Source organism: Phocoena sinus, chromosome 6 (assembly GCF_008692025.1).
Source record: "Phocoena sinus isolate mPhoSin1 chromosome 6, mPhoSin1.pri, whole genome shotgun sequence".
NCBI classification, from domain to species: Eukaryota; Metazoa; Chordata; class Mammalia; order Artiodactyla; family Phocoenidae; genus Phocoena; species Phocoena sinus.
Genome location: NC_045768.1, coordinates 13,962,786 through 13,975,868, shown reverse-complemented (window position 1 = coordinate 13,975,868; position 13,083 = coordinate 13,962,786). Strand labels below are relative to the sequence as shown.

At 40.2% G+C, this 13,083-nt stretch overlaps 1 protein-coding gene across 1 annotated transcript in view; it reads right to left on the bottom strand.

Moving 5' to 3' along the window:
• MEGF9 (multiple EGF like domains 9) overlaps positions 1-13,083 on the bottom strand; it is an 85,724-nt gene that overhangs the window by 36,387 nt on the left and 36,254 nt on the right. The window contains exons 2-3 of the mRNA XM_032634919.1: positions 6,413-6,614; positions 3,957-3,966 (exon numbers count right to left, since the gene is read on the bottom strand). Of these exons, the coding sequence (XP_032490810.1) occupies positions 3,957-3,966; positions 6,413-6,614 (212 nt within the window). The remainder of the gene's footprint in view (positions 1-3,956; positions 3,967-6,412; positions 6,615-13,083) is intronic.

Sequence of the window (13,083 nt, the reverse complement as noted above, 5' to 3'; positions counted from 1 at the left end):
ATGTGTTAGGAGATCATATTTCTCATCTCATGGCATAAACTTAGGAAATTCTCTTGGATTCACATGTTTTTTCTCTTCTCATCTCTCTTCCCAAATCATAACCTGTAAGGCACAACTCAGTTCCTACCTCCTCTGGGAATCCTTTCTTAATTATTCCTGCTTTTTTACTACTCTAAACTACTCTACTTAGAAATTTAGCATATATTTATGAACTTCCTCTAATGTTCTCAATGTCTACTAAGCTAAAACTGGGATTACTCTTTCCCAAGAAGAGTTATTTATATAGCACCAACTATATAATCAGAAGAAATTCCTATAAAATATCAAGTAGTTGGCACCACAGCATCAAAGTTTCTTACAATACTCACTCACTTTGCTCAATATCTGAGATTTCGAGAGGGGCTATACCAACATAATGGATAGGAATATATACTATAGATCCAGACTGTATATGTTTCAATTCCAACTCTTATTTACTGGCTACTATATCATAAGTTAGGCAAATTACCTAACTTGCAACTCTTTTCCTGTACAAATGAGAATAATAATAATAGTGCCTTCCTGATATGGTTGCTGTGAGGATTAAATTAATCACTACCTGCAAAGGCCTTAGGATAGTGCCTAGCATGCATTCAATTCATTTTAGCTGTTATTATTCTAAAGTATGAAATGTCCAATTTTAAAAAGCATATATGGGTTTCTTTAAAATGGAAGAAAATAAGCTAAACTTTTTTTTCTTCTACAGTGAACAATTTCTTCTTTAGCCTACCAACAGAAACAGATATCCCAACCCCTACTCATACCCAAGACTGGGTGACTTAATTCTCCTCTTTTGTGAGTCACCAATTCTATTCCTCATTTAAAAAAAAAAAAACAGGGGACTTCCCTGTTGGTGCAGTGGTTAAGAATCCACCTGCCAATGCAGGGGACACGGGTTCAAGCTCTGGTCTAGGAAGATCCCACATGCCGCGGAGTAACTAAGCCTATGTGCCACAACTACTGAGCCTGAGCTCTAGAGACCGCGAGGCACAACTAGTGAGCCCGCATGCCACAACTACCAAAGCCCATGCGCCTAGAGCCTGTGCTCCACAACAAAGAGAAGCCACCGCAATGAGAAGCCCTTGCGCTGCAACGAAGAATAGCCCCGCTTGCTGCAACTAGAGAGAAAGCCCATGTGCAGCAACAAAAACCCAATGCAGCCAAAAATAAAAAGAAATAAATAAATTTATAATAAATAAATAAAATAAAATAAAATAAAAACAGACTCAACTACTGGGGTGTTACTGAGCCGAATCTAAGTGCCAGTTACAATGTAAGTGGGTACACACACACACAATTTAATTCTCACAAAAATTCTTCATGCTACATTTATGAATCCTATTTTACAGTAGAAAACACTGAGGATCAAGATTGTACAGTTAGTAAGTGGCTAAATCAAGAATGGAATCAAAGTACTAATTTCAGATTCCACCTCCTTTCTGCTACATATCACACTACTTGCCTACAATTTCCTTTTTCCCTTAACTTACCCACATATAATTTATCGCAGAGCAGAACATAGAGGTGTTTCCTCAGAGTTCACCCATATGTTCTTGCCAAAGTACATAGTCCTGCAACTTCCCATTTCTGTTCCTCAAGTCTCATGTCAATTTAACTTCCTTTCTTGTAGTAAGAAATGCAGTGCTTACAATTTGTATGGAAACACAAAAGACCCCGAATAGCCAAAGCAATCTTGAGAATAAAAAACGGAGCTGGAGGAATCAGGTTCCCAGACCTCAGACTATACTACAAAGCTACAGTAATCAAGACAGTATGGAACTGGCACAAACACAGAAACATATATCAGCGGAACAGGATAGAAAGCCCAGAGATAAATCCATGCAGGGCTTCCCTGGTGGCGCAGTGGTTGAGAGTCCGCCTGCCGATGCAGGGGACACGGGTTCGTGCCCCGGTCCGGGAAGATCCCACATGCCGCGGAGCAGCTGGGCCCGTGAGCCATGGCCGCTGAGCCTGTGCGTCCGGAGCCTGTGCTCCGCAACGGGAGAGGCCACAACAGTGAGAGGCCCGCGTACCGCAAAAAAAATTAAAAAAAAAAAAAAAAATCCATGCACATATGGCCACCTTATTTTTGATAAAGGAGGCAAGAATACACAGTGGAGAAAAGACAGCCTCTTCAGTAAGTGGTGCTGGGAAAACTGGACAGCTACATGTAAAAGAATGAAATTAGAACACTCCCTAACACCATACACAAAAATAAACTCAAAATGGATTAAATACCTAAATATAAGGCTAGACACTATAAAACTCTTAGAGGAAAACATAGGCAGAACACTCTATGACATAAATCACAGCAAGATCCTTTTTGACCCACCTCCTAGAGAAATGGAAATAAAAATAAACAAATGGGACCTAATGAAACTTAAAAGCTTTTGCACAGCAAAGGAAAACATAAACAAGACAAAAAGACAACCTTCAGAATGGGAGAAAATATTTGCAAATGAAGTAACTGATAAAGGATTAACCTCCAAAATTTACAAGCAACTCATGCAGCTCAATATCAAAAAAACAAACAACCCAATCCAAAAATGGGCAGAAGACCTAAAGAGACATTTCTCCAAAGAAGATATACAGATTGCCAACAAACACATGAAAGAATGCTCAACATCACTAATCATTAGAGAAATGCAAATCAAAGCTACAATGAGGTATCACCTTACACCAATCAGAATGGCCATCATCAAAAAATCTACAAACAATAAATGCTGGAGAGGGTGTGGAGAAAAGGGAACCCTTTTGCACTGTTGGTAGGAATGTAAATTGATACAGCCACTGTGGAGAACAGTGTGGAGGTTCCTTAAAAAACTAGAAATAGAACTAGCATACAACCCAGCAATCGCATTACTGGGCATATACCCTGAGAAAACCATAATTCAAAAAGAGTCATGTATCACAGTGTTCACTGCAGCTCTATTTACAATAGCGCAGAGATGGAAGCAACCTAAGTGTCCATCGACAGATGAATGGATAAAGAAGATGTGGCACATATATACAATGGAATATTAGCCATAAAAAGAAACAAAATTGAGCTATTTGTAGTGAGATGGATGGACTCAGAGTCTATCATACAGAGTGACAGTAAGTCAGAAAGAGAAAAACAAATACTGTATGCTAACACATATATATGGAATCTAAAAAAAAAAAAGGTTCTGAAGAACCTAGGGGCAGGACAGGAATAACGCTGATGTAGAGAATGGACTTGAGGACGCAGGGAAGCGGAAGGGTAAGCTGGGATGAAGTGAGAGAGTGGCATGGTCGTATATACACTACCAAATGTAAAATAGATAGCTAGTGGGAAGCAGCCGCACAGCACAGGGAGATCAGCTCGGTGCTTTGTGACCACTTAGAGGGATGGGATAGGACGGGTGGGAGAGAGACACAAGAGGGAGGAGATATGGGGATATATGTATATGTATAGCTGATTCACTTTGTTATAAAGCAGAAACTAACACACCATTGTAAAGCAATTATACTCCAATAAAGATGTTAAAAACATTTTTTAATAAAATAAAATTAAAAGTCGAAAAGAAAAAGAAGAAAAGAAATGCAGTGCTTAGAGCTGAATTCTGAGCTCCCATGCCTTCCTTCTAATGACTTTCTTTAAGTACAAGTTTTTAAATGACTTTTGTGATGCATTGCTTGCTCTGACAAACTGCCTGATATTTTGAAATAATATTATTTTTAAAATTTAATTAAATATTACTCTGTAGTAACTCATAGAAAAAATTATGGATTTATCTCAAAATTTTAATATGCCTATCCTTGGGGCCAAAACAATCAAGAAATGAGGCTTCTGTGCTCCAATGAAACTTTATTTACAAAAACAGGCAGTGGACTGGATTTGGTTCATGGATTTGGTTTACAGACCCCTGCCCTAGACTTTCGAATGTCCAGTGCACTTTTCCACTACTTTATAGTTACTACCTATTTTCAGAATGGTGTTTTAGCCTATGTCACTTGATGACATTCACTGGCAGGGAAAAGATAAATAAGTAATTTGTAAAAGACCTATGAAAACAGCAGTATACTACATAAACATTAGTATTACTTTTTTCCCTCTTCTCCAGCTTTTCAAACTCTCTCTCACTCTTCTCATTTCTTTCTCCTCTAATAAGGTAGTTTGACCTAGAAGTAAACACTTTTTTATCTTTCCAAAAGTACTCAAAGCAAATGTGTTTGCAGAATCTTATTTTAAAAGAAGTAGTGGACAGGGGACTTCCCTGGTGGTCCAGTGGTTAAGAATCCACCTTCAAATGAAGGGGACGCGGGTTCGATCCCTGGTCGGGGAACTAAGATCCCACATGCCATGGAGCAACTACTGAGCCCACGTGCCACAACTAGAGAGCATGCATGCCGCAACTAGAGAGCCTGCATGCCGCAACTACAGAGCCCATGTGCTCTGGAGCCCACACCCTGCAACTAGGGAGGAGCCCACACACCACAACGAAGAGCCCGCATGCCACAACAAATATCCCGAGTGCCGCAACTAAGACTCAGCACAGCCAAATAAATAAATATTATTTTAAAAAATGTAGTGGACATGCCTTTAGGTACCAGAATGAACAAACTTACACAAATCTCATCTTTTAAAATGGTAAGAAATGTGGGCCTTCTGAATATAACTTGTGTCGGCATGTTTTAGGGGAGTAAAGGGAGCAATGGTAAGCAACCGTTATATTCTCAAACTCAAGTAACAAAGTGATTATGTTTTCTCATTATAGAAGCTATACGGCATGATGATAAGAATACTGGACTTAGTACTGGAAGACCAAATTTGGAATTCCTTTTCTGCCACTTACTATCTTTGTGATTTAATAACCTACATAAAAGGAGTTGCTATGAGGATTTAGACAGTTAACTATTTAAAAATACCAAGCATCATAAACATCGATTATTGTTGTATTCGAAATTATAAACCTCTTAAGTTCACATCTATATTTTTAATAGAAGTACAATACGATACAGTATTGTACAAGTTTTTGGGGGGGCTGCGCCGCGCTGTATGTGGGATCCTAGTTCCCCAACCAGGGATCAAACCCAGGCCCCCTGCAGTGGAAGCACGGAGACTTCACCACTGGACCATCAGGGAAGTCCCTGTAACTATATGATTTATAAAGCATCCGAAGTATCTACTGCTAAGTATAAAGAAACTTTTCTGCCAAGGAGCTAAAGATTATTTAAAAATACTCCCTCGGGCTTCCCTGGTGGCGCAGTGGTTGAGAGTCCGCCTGCCAATGCAGGGGACACGGGTTCGTGCCCCGGTCTGGGAAGATCCTACATGCCACGGAGCAGCTGGGCCCGTGAGCCATGGCCGCTGAGCCTGCGTGTCCGGAGCCTGTGCTCTGCAACGGGAGAGGCCACAACAATGAGAGGCCCGCGTACCGCAAAAAAAAAAAAAAAAAAAATACTCCCTCATCAAGCCAACAATATTCCTCTGAAATTGAAAGAAACCAGAATTAATTGAGTGAGGTGTGCTGGGTATTTTACATAGATTCTACTCATTTAACCTTCACAACAACCTTGAGAAGAAACTGAGGCGCAGAGAAGTGAAATAAGTTGCTGAAATCACAAAGCTCCTAAGTGGCAGCCGATCTTGGATCCATACCCAGGTTAGATTGATCCTAAAGCTCTGTTCTTTTCATCACATAACACTGCCTCTTCAGCTTTTTCACTTGAGGTCCCCAGAAAGCTAAGTACCTCACACAAGGTCAAATGATAATTACTTTCAGTGGAGTAGAAGGCAGATCCTTAGATTACAGGGCACTGTTCTACTAGATTAAGTCACCTACAAATAATTTACTATTTTAAAGGTAATTTCCAGACAATTTCTGCTTAATCTAGTTTTGGTCCCCCAAAATGTATATACTGGTACATAGAGTGAAACCAGTCTTTTTCACACTAATTAAAGACATTAGGATATTACCAAGTTTAAGCCTTACATGTGCAAAGAAACAGCTTTAGAATTTTGAAAAAAGAAAAAATAAACCAAAGAATAAGTTTCCTGAAACTCTAATAGTATGTTAATAAACATAACAAGGACATTTTCACTGGAAATGCCTGGAAGTTATTGCTTCCAGGAAGCAGACTGCTTTCTCAATACTTTTTTCCCATGAAATTTAGAGAAACTATTACAAGGCAAAATTGGTTACTGAGGTGCTTTTGAAGAACTAAATCAGTAAATTAGAAGCTTTTAAATCTTGACATCAAATATAATTCACAAAATGATAAAAAATATGTGAAATATTTTGTAAATCTATGGCCCCTTTATTTAAACCAGTCTGGTCCTTGAGAGCAGAGGCCTTTTTGTGTGTGTAATAAAATAAAATTAATTTTACCTTCAACTTCTGCTGCTTACCTGTTGCAGAGTATGCTGAGGGCTCCACGTGGACTACAGTCACATGGCAGACAGAGCCTGGAAGTACGATTCAGGTACAAACCCTCCTTGCAGGTTTCACAGCGAAGACCCTGATAACCTGGCTGACACTCGCACTGCCCTGTGGTCTGGTTGCAGCGATTCACATCCAGGCTTCCAACCACAGAGCAGTTACATACATATCCTGCAAAGAAAAGAGGGAAAGAGATATCAATTAAGGTTTAATGCTTTCCTAATAAAATGAGCTCTATTTTATTTTTCTTAATAAATATTCATGACAACTTTGTAAGGATGGATAAAATTAAGTCTAGTTCAAATTCACTTTCTATCCTATTTAGTTTATTTAAATTGGGAATTATATACAGTAAAGTATATAAACTAATTATAAAACTAACATTCTCAATTTCTTTTTCAGCACTCTTTATCTTCTAGCCCTCTTACGCTATACTCCAATGTATGGGTGGGTCTGTATATTACTAGTTTTTCTGGATTAGAAATCTCCAAAGGCAGGGCCTATGCTTATCTACATGGCACTGAGAGCACATGCTGGAAATGACTACACATTAAATAATAAATAATCCCGCTGTATAGCAGCAAAAGCGCAGACGGTTGACTGTGGTAACTTATACAGGTCAGACAAGATTGTGCTACAGCTGGAATCATGAACTAGTATGTTCTTCCCAGGAAGAAATTAACAGAGAATTGCAACTTTAAGGTGAGGAAATGACAAACAATAAATCCCAGGTGAAACTTTAAGGTGAGGAAATGACAAACAATAAATCCCAGGTGAGAACGTTTACAGGGGCATCCTGATCAGTGGGTTAAAACCAATCACAATTTGAATCTCTTTCCCAAATTAAAAGATTTAGAAAATAAACATTTTCTTTAGATATTTCAAACAGTTTTTTGAATGAAAATATTTAGAAGTAGTTGGCTTTAGCTTTTAAAAAAAAAAAAATCATTTCCAAGGGGCTTCCCTGGTGGTGCAGTGGTTGAGAGTCCACCTGCCGATGCAGGGGACACGGGTTCATGCCCCAGTCCGGGAAGATCCCACATGCCGCGGAGCGGCTGGGCCCGTGAGCCATGGCCACTGGGCCTGCGCATCCGGAGCCTGTGCTCCGCAACGGGAGAGGCCGCAACAGTGAGAGGTCCGCGTACCGAAAAAAAAGAAAAATCATTTCCGTGGGTTTTTTTTAAGATTTATTTTATTATTTATTTATTTTTGGCTGCATCAGGCCTTAGTTGCGGCACGTGGGATCTTCCGTTGCAGCGCCCAGGCTCCTCATGTCAGCACCCGGGCTTCTCTCTAGTTGTGGCCTGTGGGTTTTTCTCTTCTCTAGTTGTGGCTCGTGGGCTCCAGAGCGCGTGGGCTCTGTAGTTTGTGGCACGCGGGCTCTCGCATTGTGGCATGCGAGCTCAGTAGTTGTGGCATGTGGGCTTAGTTACTCCACGGCATGTGGGATCTCCCTAGACCAGGGCTCGAACCCGTGTCTCCTGCATTGTAAGGTGGATTCTTTACCACTGGACCACCAGGGAAGTCCCAGCTTTAGATTTTTTTTGTTTTTTACATCTTTATTGGAGTATAATTGCTTTACAGTATTGTGTTAGTTGCTGCTATATGACAAAGTGAATCAGCTATATGTATACATATATCCCTGTATCCCCTCCCTCTTGCATCTTCCTCCCACCCTCGCTATCCCACCCCTCTAGGTGGTCACAAAGCACCAAGCTGATCTCCCTGTGCTATGCAGCTGCTTCCCACTAGCTATCTTACACTTGGTAGTGTATATACGTCCACGCCACTCTCTCACTTCGTCCCAGCTTCCCGCCCCCCCACCCCCGTGTCCTCAAGGCCATTCTCTACATCTACGTCTTTATTCCTGTCCTGCCCCTAGGTTCATCAGAACCATTTTTTTTTTAATTTAGATTCCATATATATGTGTTAGCGGCTTTAGCTTTTTAATGCAGATACATTTAAAGGTCAGTTAGGATTTGTTTTTTGCTATTATTTATACTCATTCTATTAAGAAGAAAGTATTTTCCACATAGTTTGACAAAGTATCAACATAGGACTTTCTAACCATATACAGAAACATGTAGTTAAAGTCAATTGCAGATAAAACCTTGTACATATTTTAGAAATAGCCCCCATTCCAAAGTAGCTATGGACCTCGGTTTAAAAAGCTCAGAGAGGGCTTCCCTGGTGGCGCAATGGTTGAGAGTGCGCCTGCCAATGCAGGGAACACGCGTTCATGCCCTGGTCCGAGAAGATCCCACATGCCGTGGAGCGGCTGGGCCCGTGAGCCATGGCCGCTGAGCCTGCGCGTCCGGAGCCTGTGCTCCGCAACGCGAGAGGCCACAACAGTGAGAGGCCCGCGTACCACAAAAAAAAAAAAAAAAAAGCTCAGAGAAATCTATGACAAATTATACTTCTGAATAAGTAAGGAACTATCAATATATAAAATGACATTATACATATAGATAAAAGTTTAGCTTGAAAAAAATCTTTAACATAACTTTTGATGATTTTTAAAAAGATACTGGATAAACTGCAAATCCAGAGTCTTAAAAAGAAAGCTATAAAGAAGTTTGCTTCTCTATTCTAGACAACGAAATTAACCTTCAAAATTCTTTATGTCATCACAAATAGCTTATGCACACAAGTCCAAACAAAGGATTCCACAAAGATATTCTCACTTGACCAGCTCTTGGCCCACACTTCTTCAGTTCCTAACCTTTGGTGTCAGCTTATCTCTCTGCTCTTCACACCTCTTCTAATTTGTAAATATACCAAATGAATGAATATGTAAGTGATTTGTTTATTTTATGTATATTTTAAGCTTGAGTGGTGAATTAGGTACAAAACCCAGAGGAGAGTTCAGATTTCTTCAGCCCCAAACTTAGGAAAGGAATAAGCTTCCCATCTCAATCAGGATTCTTAGTTTTACTAAGCTACATAAGCATGACATTTCTGTGACAGAGTTACATGTTTTCACATTATGTCTAGTTTCTTGGTTTGTGTGTGTGTGTGTGTGTGTGTGTGTGTGTGTGGTTTTTGTAAATAAGGAAGCCGTGTTTAGTGGTCTGTAAACCTGCCAATAACAACTTCATGGCAAGGCCTTCACTCTACCAAAAATGACCAGAATGCTAAAAATAACATTTTCTTCCAAAATCTGGCAGAATTCCAACATACATTCAATTCCTCCTGCTGGACCAATTTCATCACAAATTAAACCAAGCAAATTGTGCTGGTGTGGGCAGAATTAGCTCAAGAAAAATGAATGGACTAAAAAACTCTATAATAAAAACTGAGAATTTTATTCTATTATTTCTTTACTAATGTGCTTCCATCTAAAATGTGAATCAGTGTTCCCAATGAATAACATTTTTAGTAAAACTGTTAAGAACTTTGAGATAAAAACTAAGTGTTTTTGTGTGTTTTTTTTTTTTTTTGCAATACGCGGGCCTCCCACTGTTGTGGCCTCTCCCGTTGCGGAGCACAGGCTCCAGACACGCAGGCTCAGCGGCCATGGCTCACGGGCCCAGCCGCTCTGCGGCATGTGGGATCTTCCCGGACCGGGGCACGAACCCCTGTCCCCTGCATCGGCAGGTGGACTCTCAACCACTGCACCACCAGGGAAGCCCAAAAAACTAAGTATTTTTTTCAATCAAGTCTTACGGATAAAACTTCAGTAGTAACCAAGTTTGTTGGTTATTTATTATTTCTATAGAACTGATTCAGCCTTTTCATTATCCCCTGAACATACTCTTTTCAGTCCCATTCTGTGCTCCTTGTAATGTTCTCTCCTCTCCACATATTTAAATCTGTCCCTTATTTCAAGAATCAGCTGAAATTTACTCCTCCATAAACTCTAATTCTATTGCCCCTTGTTTGAACCCATAATAACAACTACCACCCATGACCCTCATACAACAGTAATTTAAAGATTAAGGCAGTAAAGTGAAGCAGATATGAGCACAGACGATAGAAGCAGACAGCTACAGGTTTAAATCCAGCTCCATCACTTACTAACTTTATGACCTTAGGTGAGTTAGTTAACCTCCTTGTCCCTTCCTTCTCTCATCTGTAAACAGGCATAATACAGTACCTATAACACTCAGGCCCAACACATAAACTGGAAGCCGTTTGGAGTGCCGAACTAATTACTACAATAGCTGGAAGAAAGGGATTCCAAATAAAATAATAGAAACACAATTTAGATGGCCAGATTCACAGGCCACAGCTTTGTGATGAGATCTGAAAGCCTGGGATTAGGTTTATTACCATGTCAGTTTTGGACAATGTCTGTGAAATAGAATTAGCGTCCTGACATTCAGGAATTTAAGCTGTGGGTCAGGTAGAGAAGAACAGCGTATCCTTCATATGCTGGGCTCCATACATTACCAACATGGGTGCCTACAAATACAACGATGAAAGCAAAAGGGTGTAGGACATGGTTTCAGAGAGAAAAAAAAGAGCATTTATTGATCATATGCCCTTGGTACTAATCATCCTAACGGTAGTGGGGTGAACTGCAAATATTTCAGCAAGAGAAGAGACGATCACCCTAGTGCCAGGATGAAGTGCTGTCACCTGATATAGCAAGACAAAAATACACTATCACATTAACATTCCTCCCCAGATTAACCAAAGGGAAGGAAGTAAAGCATACCAAGTCAAGTGCCAGGGAACATATGCATCTTTTCGGTTTGGAGCTCAGAATCTGAGGCCCTATCCCAGTGTTTAACCTCAAATGAAATGATCCAAATTAAATGAATAGTATGAGCAACAGTAATAAATATAAAGGACTATGAACATGCATTAAATTGTGTCAGGATAACTCATTAGCTTGTAAGTAAACTCTCAGAGCCTTCACAGTTCTTGACATTCATACGGAACCAGATAGGAGTTAATGCAGAAACAATGCAATTTTCTAGGAGACTGGCAATATGAAAAAAGAAGAAAAGACATGTCAATCGATAAAAGCAGTGGGAAGGACCTATAGCCAAAGACAAGAGATGAAGTGCTGACTTTTTAATGAGGTAGAATCTTAGACACCAGAGCGGCACAAAGGAGTCTGTGACATGACTGATGGTAAGGCACTAGTGTGTATGTTAATGGGAGTGAAACAAGATGAAGAGGACACAAAACGCTAATCACAGACAAGTCTGAATGAAATGCCAAAAGGCTCATTTTGTTGCCTATGAGTAAATATGGAATAAACTCGCCATCATTTGAGTAGCGTGTTTCCTTTCAGTGCCCTATAATTCTTAGGAAAACTCTACAGAAAAATAGAGAAGAGTAACATATATATGAGCAGGGAGACATTTCTTTTTGTTTGGCTTCTGAAGAACAATGAAATACGGTGACGTGAACCCCGAAGAAGAATAAGAAACTAAAATCTGGAGCCAAATTGTTTAAAAATAGAAATATAGGGGGCTTCCCTGGTGGTGCAATGGTTGAGAGTCCGCCTGCTGACGCAGGGGACACGGGTTCGTGCCCCGGTCCGGGAAGATCCCACATGCCGTGGAGCGGCTGGGCCTGTGAGCCATGGCCGCTGAGCCTGCGCGTCCAGAGCCTGTGCTCTGCGATGGGAGAGGCCACAGCAGTGAGAGGCCTGCGTACCGCAAAAAAACAAAAAAACAATAACACAGAAATATAGGGCTTCCCTGGTGGTGCAGTGGTTAAGAATCCACCTCAATGCAGGGGACATGGGTTCGAGCCCTGGTCTGGGAAGATCCCACATGCCATGGAGCAACTAAGACCGTGCACCACAACTACGGAGCCCATGCTCTAGAGCCCGTGAGCCACAACTACTGGAGCCTGTGCGCCTAGAGCCTGTGCTCCGCAATAAGAGAAGCCACCGCAGTGAGAAGCCCACGCAATGCAACAGAGTAGCCCCTGCTCGCTGCAACTAGAGAAAGCCCGCACGCAGCAACAAAGACCCAATGCCGCCAAAAATAAATAAATAAAATAAATAAATTTATTAAAAATTAATTAATTAATTAAACACTGCACTCTTCAAACATCCCTTACCAAAGCCAAAAGATGAAAATTTTAGCCCTAAAGAAAAAAAAAAGTAATTTTGTTAAGAAGTCCCGTAAGTCCCCTCTTTATGCAAAAACACCTGTCCTGGTAAGAGATTATCTCCTTGAACATATTAAAGATCTTTTCCGGGCTTTTCATACACCTGGTAGGCTTCTCCCTACATTCAACTTTTAACCAACTCGTGTCCTTAGCTCAGTAAAAAGTCCATTATATCATCTACAGAATTTTAATTATGTTTTGGTAACTGCAGCTACTTCGATGGGAGTTTTTAGAAAAATATTAATTGTAGTAATATGGCCTAATTAATGTGTCCTTTGTTTCTCTGTGCCTGTTTCTGAAGTCCTTTCTCAGTGCTGTAATTAACTATGATGTCTGAAGACTAAGGCAGTTTGATACAATAGTGTGTTAGCCTTTTGCAGATAAAAAAGAACTATAAAAGAAGTGAAAGATTTGAAAAAGACTGAATAAGAAAGTGAAAAAAATTGTGTCCTCAGTCAATTCATGATGCAAATCTCATAAAGAAATGTTCATTGATATCAGCACTGTTGCTGAACTAAAATGATTATGAAACAAGTATTGCACTTAAGCATAGATACTGAAAAAA